Source organism: Nylanderia fulva, unplaced genomic scaffold, assembly GCF_048542155.1.
Source record: "Nylanderia fulva isolate GAGA-0341 unplaced genomic scaffold, ASM4854215v1 Scaffold9, whole genome shotgun sequence".
Lineage (NCBI taxonomy): Eukaryota > Metazoa > Arthropoda > Insecta > Hymenoptera > Formicidae > Nylanderia > Nylanderia fulva.
Window position 1 is genome coordinate 2,807,437 of NW_028191026.1, and position 13,934 is coordinate 2,821,370.

Genomic DNA, 13,934 nt, shown 5'->3' on the forward strand with positions numbered 1-13,934 from the left:
CGTAATATAGAAGAGAGGAATGAAAAACGAGTAAAAGGCATATAGAAAGAATCTCTCGCGAGATTCAGCCGATAGCCTCCCCTAATATCTACCGGGTGTATCCTGTGTAGGAAGGATTTTGCGCAGTGATTTCGATGCACGACGGCCTCGTGTTGTATACAACCCCTTCGATATGCACCGCCCTCGGCTACTTCAAGGACGCCTGGATCGGCAGGTCCTTCATCGATTACGTCCACCCGAAGGATAAGGTCACCCTTGCCGATCAGATCACCAGCGGCATCGCTTCCCCCCAGGAAGAGCGGTTTAAAGGTATGCAACAATTTTATGGATCAGTTTCTTCACTGAAAAAAAAAGATTTGTTAACTTGACTATAAATCTTTCGACTAAATTACTATTTTATTAATTGAACATGTATTAGTATTTAAGTCAAATATACATTTTGTGTGTTGTATTTAATATATTATATTTAATTTAAATATTTTTATATATAATATAATATATAATAATGTATATAATATATATAATAATATATATATATAATAATATATAATAATATAAATAATATATATAATAATATATAATAATATATAATAATATAAAATAATATATATAATAATATATAATAATATATATAATAATATATATCAATAATAATATAATATTCGTTTCTTCCAGGCATCAACGGCAGAAGGGCGAGCTTGTTCTGCGGCCTGCGAAGGTTCACCAAGTGCAACGTGCCGAACGGACATCGCGCGGACGCCAGATCAAACCTGTACCTGACGTTTCACCTGACCCTATCGTTCCGCGACTTCCGAGACCAAACGGCAGAACAAAAGCCCAGCAACCGAGCTATGTTCCTCGTAGTTACCGCCCAACCCGTCCATTCCGCATACAAAGGTAGCATGGTCCAAGGTCTTGGACGAGGTCCGACCGGCGAGAGGACTCGATGATTACAGTCGGTTTTTAATTGTCGCAGAACTAGCTAGTGGTTTCAAATCGAGTTACTTCGATTGCTCTAGCAACCTTAATTTGTTTTCCTTACTAAACATTTTTCCTTACTAAAAATTGTTTAATCTCATCTCTTTTCCCGTGTTAACCGTATGAGATATATTTTAATATGCAGAATAATCTAGATAAAGCTTCATCGAATTAACTCGAATTTAGAGGATAAACAATTCAGGATGAATTCGAAATATACAAAGAAAAATTGTAGGATATTTTTACGCCCGTAATTTCACATCTTTACATTATTTCTTCATATTTTCGGGAATATATATCCGCTGTCATGTGTGAGGCTCGAGACACTTAATTGCTCGCTCGATCGAGCCTTATCGTTGGTCCGACCTCGTCAACGACAGAGTCACAGTGAGTCGGTGGTTTCCATGGAAAACGTCTAAAAGCGAAGGTAATTTACTTCCAATGTTTGTCAAAGTCGGTGACACACGTGACGGTATGTTAATTGCAATTTTTTTGGATCGTTGTATCGTTTCTCTTTGTTCTTGTTTCGACTCATTCTTTCGTTCAGTTTGGAGACCACTGTTACGAAACGCTCTTACACTCACACGTTTTTACATTTTTCGCGGCGAAATATTCGCTTCGCTTTTTTTAGCACATCAAAGATTCATTTATCTTCGGCCACAACAGCATACTTATGCACGCAAGCTTCGTCATCGGGTATTTCATTCAAATCGAGCGATTTTTTCAACTTTTATTCGCATCGGTGGGCTTTGTGTCATTTCAGTTTCTCATCGACGGTATTCTTCGGAATTTTTTAAAATTAATCAATAACTTTATAATTAACTTGATTTTTTAATTAATGTGCGAGTGATGTATATTACTTATAAAATTATTTTTACATTATTATTTTATTATTGATATAAGACATTATGAAAAATATCTTATATTAATAATTATGTAAATATTATATGAAAATTATATTCATTATTATAATTGTATAAATATTATAATTAATATATAATATATAATTATACATAAATATTTATATACATTATATAAATTATATATTAATATAAGACATATATTATAATGTCTTATATTTAACGAAATTGTTACACGTTACATTTTTTATGTCAATACAGAAAAAAAAAGGATAAAAATTCCGAAGATTATCCGTAATATTAGTGTGGAAATTTGTGCAAAGTTGTACTTATTAATAATAAAATTTTAATTAACCTCGAGGATTAAACTTTGCATATAATTATGCAAAGAATAGATTTGTATTTAATGAAGGGCGCGAATTTCCATCTTGCTTAATTACCGCAATAGTAAGAATCTCACTTACAAGGTATCCCGCAACGAGAGAGAATGACCCCGACCTTGTCGTTATCCGCAGCGCCAGAAGAAACAATAATATCTTCGGTATTCACGACTCGCCACACCTCGACGTGCCATTTATCTCATGTTGATCCCGACGTAGTCCAATACTTCGGCTACCTACCGCAGGATATGGTTGGCCGTTCGCTGTTTGACTTCTACCATCCCGAGGATCTGCCCTTCATCAAAGACATCTATGAGACTGTGAGCATGAGCCCTCCCTTTCCCCCAGAGAAAGAAATTTAGGTTCCAGTTGTGTGTGTTTATGCATGAAAAAACAATGATGAAAGAAAGAAAGAGAGAGAGAATGAATGCGATCCTGAGGACGAGAGCTAGGAAGAGCGAAAGAGCGTTCTCGGTTTACGTAAAATGATTCACCTGTTGATTTACCTGTCGTTGAACAGGTGATCAGGCTCGAAGGCTCCTCCTTCAGGTCGAAACCGTACAGATTCGCCGTGCAGAACGGAGGCTGCGTCGTCCTCGAGACCGAGTGGACGTCCTTTATCAATCCTTGGACGAAAAAACTAGAGTTTGTCGTAGGTCAGCACCGGGTGCTCAAAGGGCCGGTGGATCCGGACATCTTTCGCGTGCCACGCGACACCGATAGCGGCTACCTGACCAGCATAAGCGAGGAGGTCCTGAAGGAGGCTAAGATCATCCAGGGCGAGATACGGGCGCTCCTCGAGGAGGTAACGACGCATACACACACGCTATTTGCACAGTTTTTAGTAGAAAATATTCTCCCGTAGAAATAAGGCTTGTAATTTCGCACGAAAAATTATTTTCAAAAATCAGTCACCCTTAATCTTTCTGTCAAAGAATTCTCGAAGCAATTTTTCATTCTAATTTCACTTGAATTTTTAAATTTAATTTTACATTTTTTAAATGTGTCGGAAATTATATTATAATATATAATATTAATATAATTATTAAAATTCTTTAAAAATCAGTCACCCTTAATCTTTCTGTCAAAGAATTCTCGAAGCAATTTTTCATTCTAATTTCACTTGAATTTTTAAATTTAATTTTACATTTTTTAAATGTGTCGGAAATTATATATTATAATATATAATATTAATATAATTATTAAAATTCTTTAAAAATCTGTAGATTCAGAATTCAAAATCCTAAAATAACGAAAAAAATGTTTAATGTCCAGCAACTATTGTAAAGAAATTCTCGCAATGCAGTATTGATGAAAAATTCTGCATTGACAGAAGGGTTAATCTCATTGCAGCTGTTCAACGACGCGATTATAATCCTCTGATAGGGCGAGACTTAATTTAAGAAAAAAGCTTATATATAATTGGTAGACAAAAAAATTTCGTATTTGAGAGGAAAAGAAAGAAACAAAAGTATCTCTCCACAATGGATGGAGTAACTCATCCCCCAACTTGTCTCTTTTTTTTCTATCGTACGTGTACGCAGAACGTCCAGACAATGTCAGATATAACCGAGCTCGACGTATCAAAGCGATGTAAGGACCTAGCGTCCTTCATGGAAAGTCTGCTGCAGGAGACGAAGGCACTCGGGGTCAGCAAGGATGGACTTCTCACGGCGGACGAACTCAGGAGCTTTTCGGTGACTATTAGCTACGTTTTAGTATCGCCAAAAAAAACACTGTTATGCTAATTATTACTTACGGTATACTCTCTGGTATGCTACGACAATAACAAAAATTCTCTATGTATATCTATAATATATATAGTAGATAATTTTGATACTATAATAATAATGGAATGGTCAAACTTATATAATCTCGCCGTCGATGCACGATATATTTTTTTCGGTCATTTTTATATCTCAATAAATGAGAAAATTAGTGTTTAAAAAATCATTCGTGTCTTTGGGAATGTTTGCTTTTTTTCTCGCATTTATTATTAAGATTATATACCGAACAACGAAGTATTGGAAATGTATCGTGGATAACTGGAGAAGAAGAAAAGTTCTTCCTGAGAACGTTTCTTCTTTCTCCACAATGGCGAATGCATGATGTAAATAAATAAAATTAAAACAAATCGTAAAACGGTTAATAGATAAGATTCTATGGTAAGAAACGTCTTTTACGAAGCAACCGGAAACTTTCGCTTATCGTTCGGTTCTTGTTGTATTTTTGTATCCTCAAGATTCAAGATTAATTTCAAGTTAAAACACATTTTAAACGGTGCCTTCGATATCTCGAAAGGATATAACGTAAAATTGTGTATTTTATTAACTTGCATGCACGGTGTGTCTTCTTTAAACGATTTCTAAACTGCACGAATCCTTTGATTTTCTATACATGATCAATTTTGTATGGTACAATTAAATAACAATTATGAAAGTTAAATAAATATTCATCATCAAGTAAAGAATTCTCATTGTTTAAAAATTAAATTATTTTGAAAATTATATTAAGATACTGAAGTGTTCGCTATCAATATTATCAATTATTAATTAATGACACCGTTCACGCGAAGTTGTCTCGAGCACCGCCTTGATCTTTGAATAAATAACAATAACCTTATAAAAGGATCAAAATTATTCAATTATTTCTGGTAAATTAATTTTCGTGTCATCCATTTTTCAATCGATTATCCAACAATTTATTAATTTATTAATTGATTAAATAATTAAAATAATTTTTTTATCCATTTATAAATGTCGCAATCAGATCAAGGGGGATCTCGAATCCGTTCGTGATATCGCAAAAAAATAGCACCGATGAGAAATCGCGCGACCTGCGAAAGGATTCTCGCTGCTTCTTCGGATGAAACCTTTTTAAGGGGACTTGGGTAGAGTCGAGGAAGGTGAGTAGATTCCTCAGGGTACTTGGAAAGAGCAAAGGTGCTGGCTAACAGATACTCTGCACACGACGAATCCGTAGCAGCTGTAACACAAATACAGTGGTTAGCGGAAAGAGAAACCTTTAATCAAGGATGCCTCCCTGCCAAAACTCTCTTTTGTACGTAGACACAGACGGAGGGCGATGAGAAAGTCGGATAGAGCCGGTAATGGATAAGCGTCAAATTTCAAAACCTTGTATAGGCACTGGTTGTCCGGTAAGTCTCTACATATGTACTTCTTTTGTTGTTTTTTTTTCTGTTTCACACTCACTTTTATTATTGTCCCTCGATGAAAGAGGCGGATTGTCAAAGGAAAAGAAAGGAGAAATACATATATTTGTTTATCTTCATTGCCTCTCTCGAATGAGCTATCAATCTCCTGGATTGTGGAGAATTTGCTTCATAAGTCACTTAATTAGGACTCTTAATCAACGTGCAGCATGTATATACTCTTCCATCACACCTGATAAAAATGTAAAAAATGTACGAAGAGCAAGTTTCTTTTCAATAATCTTTAGAAATCTTATCGCCCCTATATTATATATAATTTTTCTATAGCACTTTGTTCTTCCTCAAACTTTTTCACGATCGCAAAATTATCTTCTCAAACGACGACGATATTTTATACGCAGCAACATCGATATGTACTCTTTGAAAGTCTAGTTTATATCTGACGAGAGATTATTACAAAATGACATTCGTAACATCCGGTGAACTTTTTTACTTACAAGGTTTTGAAACTAACGACAGAGTATGAACGGACACGAGAATATGAAGAAAAGGTGAGAAACAGGAAAGAACATTCGAATGATTACCTCGATGAATGTATATTGACTATTCAATTTTCACACTATTCTATATGTATGTATATTTTATTGTTTTGCATTTATTTTATTTACATATCTTTCTCAATTTATTCTTGCTTATATTTTTTATTATTATTCATGCGCATAATATTTTCAAAGAGTTGAATGAAAGATGGAACACATGAAGGATAAGAGATAATGATGATGATGATGATGATGATGATAATGATGATAATGGATGATGACGATGATTATAATGATAATGGATGATGATGATGATAATGGATGATAATGGATGATGATAATGATGAAGATTATGTAGATGAAAAGAAATGAATGACGAAGAATAAACTGAAAACAGGAGAATCAAAAACGCTCGTATGTGTCTGCGATACTGAACTAGAGCTCTACCGATTTTAATCGGTATCCGAGAGATTGATTAAGAGGAGAGAGAATAAGAATAATAACACAGATCTGACACAATGAGGAACTTTGCGAACCGGATAATGAGGTGCTCGCATGATCGATCGAATTCTTTGCTTAAAAAATCACGCGTAAATATGCGCACGAAGCTTGCCGCAAGCTTGCGAATGGACGATCGTAGGTGACTCGTATCACTTGTAATGGGCGAAGGGTTTTTCAACGCTTCTTTCTAAGAAGACTCTCTTTAATCGAGACCGAGATCTTCGTCAGGGCTGCTGGCGCACTTACTATCACCGCTCACGCAAAAAAAACCACTGACCACGATAACAACGTTAAATTGAATACTCTTGTTTTCAACTCATATTAATAAGTTTCTACATTATACTTGTGAAGGGATCACGCAATCCCTTGTTGCAGGAACACGACAGCGTGATGTTCGGAGAGATCTCGCCACATCACGAGTACTACGACAGCAAGTCTTCCACAGAGACGCCCCCGAGTTACAATCAGCTCAATTACAACGAGAACATTGAGCGTTTCTTCAAGAGCAAACCACCCGTCACCACCATGTACGGCAGCGATGAGGAGAACGTCAACTCCAGTAACGACGAGGGTGGTAAGTCATCATCTTCTCTCTTCTCTTCCCCAATAACGCATATATTCGAAAGAGGATATTTAGAGGACATGAGAATTGTATGGTTTTAATAGTTGCTTGAAGGTCACCTTCAATTTCTTAAATGGAAGTACCTACTTTTCATTATATATTCTTCTAGCTTACATCGAGAGCTTTCCAAAATCCTATAATTAAGTATACCTTTTCGTTAGGAACTTTTTAAGTTCAAGCAACTATTCAAGGTCAAACTAATGGCAGCATCTCATGTCCAATTTTTGTCTCAAACATTTTCTTCTACAATCAAAAATAACAAAGTTATTTGGGGTGGGACATTAAAATGGGACACATATGCAATGCCTTGGATGGAGCAAAATCCTATCGTCTTTTCAGCGAGGAAATGCATGTCCCCGATAAATGGCAGCGGTGCCAGTGGCAGCGGCAGCGGCGAGAATCTGAGTAGTGGTTCCAACAATCAGACGAGCTCGGTCAGCCGCCAAGGCGACGCCTTCAACATCACGAGCAACAGCAATACGATCACCCCGACGGAGGGCTTCAAGCTTCCCACGTTGACGGAGTCACTGCTGAACCGGCACAACGAGAACATGGAGAAGCTGATGATGCAGATGCACCGGGAGCTGCGCTCCAGCATCAAGAACAGCGACAAGCTGAAGGACTCCCGCAACAAGACGGAAAAGAGTAACGCGACCGAGTATGCGAATCAGGGTCACGGGATCAAGAGGAGCGGAAGTCGTCACAGCCGGGAGGGCGACAGCTTCAAGGTGTCTTTTCATCTTTCTCGCGTGTGGCATGAATAGATATTTATAATTCCTTATTTTCTAATATGTTAAAGAGATAGACGTATAATATTATATATATATATATATATATATATATGAATTATTTCGAATTATAAAGCGAGTAAATGAGTTTAGGTGAAAGTATGGATTTATAAATGAGGGAAAAATTTGAAAATAGGTATCGAAACACGATAAAATCTCGCGGACGAGCACGGCGGGTCCGGCGAATCTGACGACCACCACCGTCACCAGCATGAGTCTCGATCAGTCGACTGTAGTGCAAACGGGGGCGAATATTAATATGTGGCCACCGCTGTCAGTTACTGTACCCTCCTCCTCCGTATCTGCTCAACCTTGCGTTTCCCCCCACAAGTAAGAGCTAAGAGTAAAATATGAATTATAATATAACATATATTTTTTATAGAATAATATAATATTAAATTTTATGTATAAAGCGCTCGCAAAATTAATTAGACAAAATAATCAGACACGAGATCAAAGAGACAATTACGCGAGCCATGTGGAATTAAATTTCAGTACCAATTCGGAGACGAGATTTGCCTTACTTCCGCCGATGATACCGGTGTATTACGTGCCGATGGCGCAACCCAACGAGTCCGCGACGACGATGTCAACGCCCCGGGAGAAGATCGATCCATCCCCGTCGATGCAATCGACGCAGCATCCTTACAGTAGGTATCTCATTCGACGCAGAAATAAATATATAATAACCGCAGGTAAAATAGTAAGGAGTTCTTAGCACCTAGATCATGAAAGAATCGGAATATGAAGAGGCAGAATTCGAGCTAAAAAATTTTTCATGTTTGCTCCAGTGTCCTATGTCACGACCGGGATGATTTATCCAGCCATGATCGGCGCGCCGCCGCCACGTGCGATGATGTATCAGCCGTTTCTGATACCGGAACAAGCGCCGACGCGCGAAAATCAACAGCAGCCGTCTAACAACAAGAGTCCGGATCGTAAACGACCGGCTAGCCAAGCTACGAGTGTCAAAGCCGAGCCGGGGAGCATAATGGCCATGTCCGAGTCCTCGAAGAAGGTAAAACGATCGCCGGATATTAACTTTAATGTACAAATTATCTGTCTTGTAGACCAATTTTAAATAATAATCTCTATGAGAGACTGATTGGAAATGTTCGATAATTCTACGATGAGATGTCACTTCCAATATCGATTTTAATTACATCGCGCAGGTTCTATCGCCGGGCGAGTTGTTTTCGTCATGCGTGAGCAATGACGGCTGTTGTTCGAGTGTGGTGGATCTTCCAACGCCGGTGAAGAAGCGTCGATCGACCGACTACGGTGGCGGGGACGAGTCGAGCTCGTCCAGCTTCTACAGCAGCTTCCTGTACAAGAGCAGCGATAGCAGTTGCAATCCAGACCAGAAAACATGCGAAGTCTCCTCCGAGGTAGAGAACTAAATTCGAAGCGCAAAGATGCTCCTTTAGATGCTCTTTTCAGCCCTCTTCGATAACGTAATCGATATAAATGCTCAGGAACACACCAAGTGCAATCAAGGAATGCGAAGGAGGGATCCACCCTGGCTGGAGGGCGTTCAATTGACGCCGGAGTTGATCTACAAATACCAGATGCACCCGAAGACGTTGAACGAGGTGCTGAAGGTCGATATGGACGCGATGAAGAAGTTGAATCAACCGCTTCTGGTGAACGATCAGCTGGGCCAACTTTACGTGGACCTGGAGCTGCAGGGCTTCGGCACGGAACTCGTTCTCGAGGATGGGACCACGTCGAGCGGGAGCGAAAGCAGCGGAAGCAGCAACGGCAACTGGTCCGAGTCGCAGGTGAGAACGAATAAAAGAGAGTAGTGCGAGACTTATTATTTAAAAGAAAAAATCCATCAAAATATATTCTATTATGTACATAACACGATCCGTTTTTCTCTTTGCTTTTTTCTATTCAGCGCAAGCAGACGAGAAAAATGGTTAAGTACGGCAAACTAGTAATGATTCATGAGGAGAACGCGCCTCTACCGCCTCCATTAGCCTCCCAGATTATACCCTATCAGCACTCGTAGGAGTCGGACAGAATCTAGAAAATACTCTTGCAAAGTCAATATTTCGTTTCGTCATGCTTTGCATTTCTCTCCAAAAATGGATACCACGTCGTTTAATTAATCTTTAGATTACATCGTATTCTCGTTATACTCTCATCTACTTAGGTATTATATATTATTTGGCTTTTAAGAGTTTAATCGAAGAATTTAACTTTCGTCCCCTGAATCTAATAAAATCATTAGATTTCGTTTCCTTACAACGAGACACTTTATATACTTTCGTTTAAACTCTTGTAAGTTTAGAGAGAATTGAGTGATTTTTAATTCAATACATTAATAATAATAATGTATATAAAGGACAATAATTCTCTCTCAATATGCTGCTATCTATATATATTTTGATATATGAATTTATTTATATTTTGAATTATTTTTGTATATTCGAGATATAAAAATTAAGAGTCAATTTTGTTGAACTCATATTGTTCAAACATTGACAATAAAAGTTAAGTTGTTTCTTTGATATACGTAATATTTATCTGCGAATATTTTAATCAAACGAGAGAGCCAAAATAAATTCTTTGAGAGAGTCGATTGAACATTTTTCTGTTAAAAAAAAACTATAAATATGGATCGATGTGTACATAAACACACACACGAATGAAATGCACTCGGTGAGAAACACGTAAATTTTACCGATGTTCAAATATATACAATTTTTATTCTTACATCTTTCGGAAAAAAAAAATGATTTTCATTCAAAAGTGACCAGAAATTGAATGAATGTTATAATAAATAAATCGTATCATATTGATGCCGAAGCTCGTGAGAAATTCTTGAAGTTGCCTTAAGCACGAATTGGAGTATATTTTTTAACGCAAGGATATATTAATTAAGCGTGGAGCGCATAATTAAATGTCTGTAGAATTAGCACGTAACATTCGTATTTGTATGAATATATATATATATATATATATATATATATATATATATATTTATTTATTTCTCATATATAATATATATTTATATTATTATATATATGTATATAATAATAAATATATTTATTATATTATAATATTTATAATATTTATTTAATATTATTATAATATTTAATAAATATCATATTATATTATATTTATTATACATATATAATATATATTTATATTATTATATATACATGTATGTACATAATATATATATTTATTCGCGAACAGAATGAGTCCCAAAATCATTGAATCATCTTTCCCTCAATCACAAATGCAAATTTTTGATTGAAAGAATGAGATGATTTCGGGAAACACTCAGACAATATAATATATAATTATGATATTAATATACGAGGATATGAAGATAATGACTGGTTTTTTTTCGCAGTTTTTCTGCGTCGACGGTAAGTATAGTACAAAAAGAGTCACGTTCGACACATATACAAGTACAAGATATAGTACACGTACGTTTTCAATCGTTTGCATTAAGCAGCAACATATATGAATTTATCGAAAGATTTCTACAGATTTTATATCAATAGATAATTTATATGAGAATGCACGTAATATGAGATCAGAAGGAAATACATTGATCGATAGTGTAATTCTTGCGTAAGTTATCTGTTTTTTTATTTGTGATTTTTGATACTCATTTCTTTCTTCGTGTATGTTTATACGTGACTTTTGATACTATTTTTTTTGTGAATGTAAAAATGTCACTTTTGCGAATGTTAGGCGAGAAAATGATTTTATGTGAAATAAGCACATAGTTTTTGTACGATTAATTCTCTCGTTATAAGAGCTTTCCACATGGCAAGAGAGAGTAAACGTGGATATATCGAAAACTTCGAAAAAATGTATATATCGCGATAGTGTGAAATATATATTTTTTATATCATCTTTTTATACTTTATAATTTTGTACAAATTAATTTGTTGAGAAATCATAAGCTGCAGTTGAAAATAAAAAATTTGCTTATTTTCTATTAATTTTAACTGCGTTTATAATTAGAAATTCTGTCATCGATATATTTATTTTTGTTGTAAAAGAAATCTCGACATTCACGTATATGTTAGCCGTATCAGAAACGGCTAAAACCGATGAATCACGCGATAATGTGCATTTCATTCGAGATTAGGCGTTGTATGTAGCTTCTGGAGGGATTCGAAATCGCGGATTTTAACAGAGAAAAGAAAAGTTACTCCCTAGAAGTTACATCGCGCTTTGCGACAAAACATTCGGTAAATACACCACGATTTGTACATTGGTACGTTTTTTATATCTCTGAAAGATATTTTGGGACAAATATATATATATAGAATAATATATATTGTATATGATTAGACTAAGGAGAACTATTTAGAATTATTATATATGTGTTTCTCTTGCGCGGCCTGATTTATCTACTCTCCTGTATTTCCTCTGTAATTTTAAGAGCGTATTTTTAGAAATTCGCGTGAACGACTTAAATTTGTACCTTTTCTTCCTAAATATAAAAATACTCGTTTGTACACATCACGTGTTTAGAGAATAATCCACGTGCGGGAGAAAACCCGATCGGATTTTGCTCTGCTCCGATCAGGGAATCGCGAAACAAAAAAAACTCCAAGTTACGTAATCGGAGAGAGTCCGATGCTTCATTCATCAGTGTACAAAATCTATTTCAGGAATTCACGGACCAGTAAATTAAGCGAGCGATTTTTTTTAACAAAGGTTACGATGACGAGGATTCCAATGCGCGGAGAGATATTTTGTATATGACATATATATATTTTGTGCATGTGTCAAGCAACACGTGCGACGTGTGACCCACGTAACATTCTTTATCGCATTGTATATATGCAATATATATATATTGCATATATACAATGCGATAAAGATATATATATATATATATATTTATATATAGGTATATATATATCGCGAGATAAGAGACAATATTTTGTATACCGGCAGATTTAAGTAGTAGACGGATCTCTTTCTCGCGGGACGAAGAGATCCCCCGAAACTTGAAAAAAATCTAGTCCTGGTAATTTATTAATAATAATCGCTAGCTGCGTGTCTCGCTTCTGTAAACGTGTTTCCGAACATGTGGAGCACGTATTTTTTTCCACGTGCGATATTTGCACACAGCGAATTGTATACCGAAAGAAACGACACGTGAGATTATCGATGCTGGATTTTAACAACCTTTCTGCCTTATCGTAGCCTTTATATAAATGTTTTTGTATGAAAAATAAATATTCACCGTTTTCGTTATACAACGGACTTGAGTAAGAGTTGAGAAATTAATTATTATTAAGTTCCGATATTTCCATAATATATGTAATAATTAATTTCCAGAGAATTGTGAGTTTTAACAAGTGATAAAAATAAGATGGACCAAAAATATCCTTTAAAATCCAGCTTGCGATTTTCTCGATTATGCAGCTAAACGATCGATCGATCATCCTCGCGTTAGCACAAATTTTGCGATCTCTTCATCTTGATTCGTTAATTGAAGATATTCTTTACGAGGATATGAACGACTCAAGATGCTAACAAACGCAATCCTAGAATTTATAAAACGTTGTATAATTCGTCGAAATCCGATTACAGAAATGTCATCTTCAGATGATCTTTTTTTTCTCTCTCGAGAAACTCTAGTAAATCAATCAAATAATTTAGAAGAAGAAATGCGCATAGAGAACTGTCTTTTTGCTCTAAGGGACTTTTTATCCCTCTACACCTTCATTCATCCAATTATTTGCAAATCCATTCCCGGAGATTCTCATTTTTCTCTTCCACCACTTCGATCCTTTTTCCTTCGCTTATTACACATTATTAATGTATAATTATATATTATTAATGTCTCTTTAATTAAACGCTCGCCGTCTTGGCGATTTTATTGTGTACAAGTACAAAGAACGAAATATCAAAGTCGCGAAAAATTTCTCAATCTTCTTTCCTTTTACGAATATTTTTTTTTTAACTTGGAATATAATTTTCTAAGTATATATAATTATAGCTTTTAGTTTGTTGGTCCTCTCAAACGTGCGCAGAATTGAAAGAGATATTTTGATACTCTTAAGTTGTCACGATTGCAGAATAAATATTAGTTTCTCATATTAGGATT

The 13,934-nt window shown here is 35.7% G+C and overlaps 1 protein-coding gene and 1 long non-coding RNA gene across 5 annotated transcripts in view; one reads left to right on the plus strand and one right to left on the minus strand.

Annotated features, from left to right (window-relative positions):
• Positions 1-2,607, minus strand: part of LOC114946547 (uncharacterized) — a 2,991-nt gene extending 384 nt beyond the window's left edge. Inside the window, exons 1-2 of the long non-coding RNA XR_003822636.2 lie at positions 2,303-2,607; positions 93-341 (exon numbers count right to left, since the gene is read on the minus strand). This is a non-coding gene — a long non-coding RNA (uncharacterized LOC114946547). The remainder of the gene's footprint in view (positions 1-92; positions 342-2,302) is intronic.
• Positions 1-10,827, plus strand: part of per (period circadian regulator) — a 24,932-nt gene extending 14,105 nt beyond the window's left edge. For 2 of the 4 annotated variants that reach the window (XM_029323072.2, XM_029323073.2), the window contains exons 7-19: positions 111-309; positions 676-897; positions 2,354-2,538; positions 2,739-3,023; positions 3,763-3,915; positions 6,782-7,004; positions 7,392-7,780; positions 7,977-8,170; positions 8,336-8,490; positions 8,632-8,858; positions 9,013-9,228; positions 9,316-9,621; positions 9,741-10,826. In XM_029323072.2, coding sequence (XP_029178905.2) covers positions 111-309; positions 676-897; positions 2,354-2,538; positions 2,739-3,023; positions 3,763-3,915; positions 6,782-7,004; positions 7,392-7,780; positions 7,977-8,170; positions 8,336-8,490; positions 8,632-8,858; positions 9,013-9,228; positions 9,316-9,621; positions 9,741-9,854 — 2,868 coding nt within the window. In that variant the 3' untranslated portion in view covers positions 9,855-10,826. Of the gene's footprint in view, positions 1-110; positions 310-675; positions 898-2,353; positions 2,539-2,738; positions 3,024-3,762; positions 3,916-6,781; positions 7,005-7,391; positions 7,781-7,976; positions 8,171-8,335; positions 8,491-8,631; positions 8,859-9,012; positions 9,229-9,315; positions 9,622-9,740 lie in introns of all 4 variants that reach the window. The other 2 variants (XM_029323075.2, XM_029323074.2) reach the window with 2 other exon arrangements.
• The last annotated feature ends 3,107 nt before the right edge of the window (positions 10,828-13,934 follow it).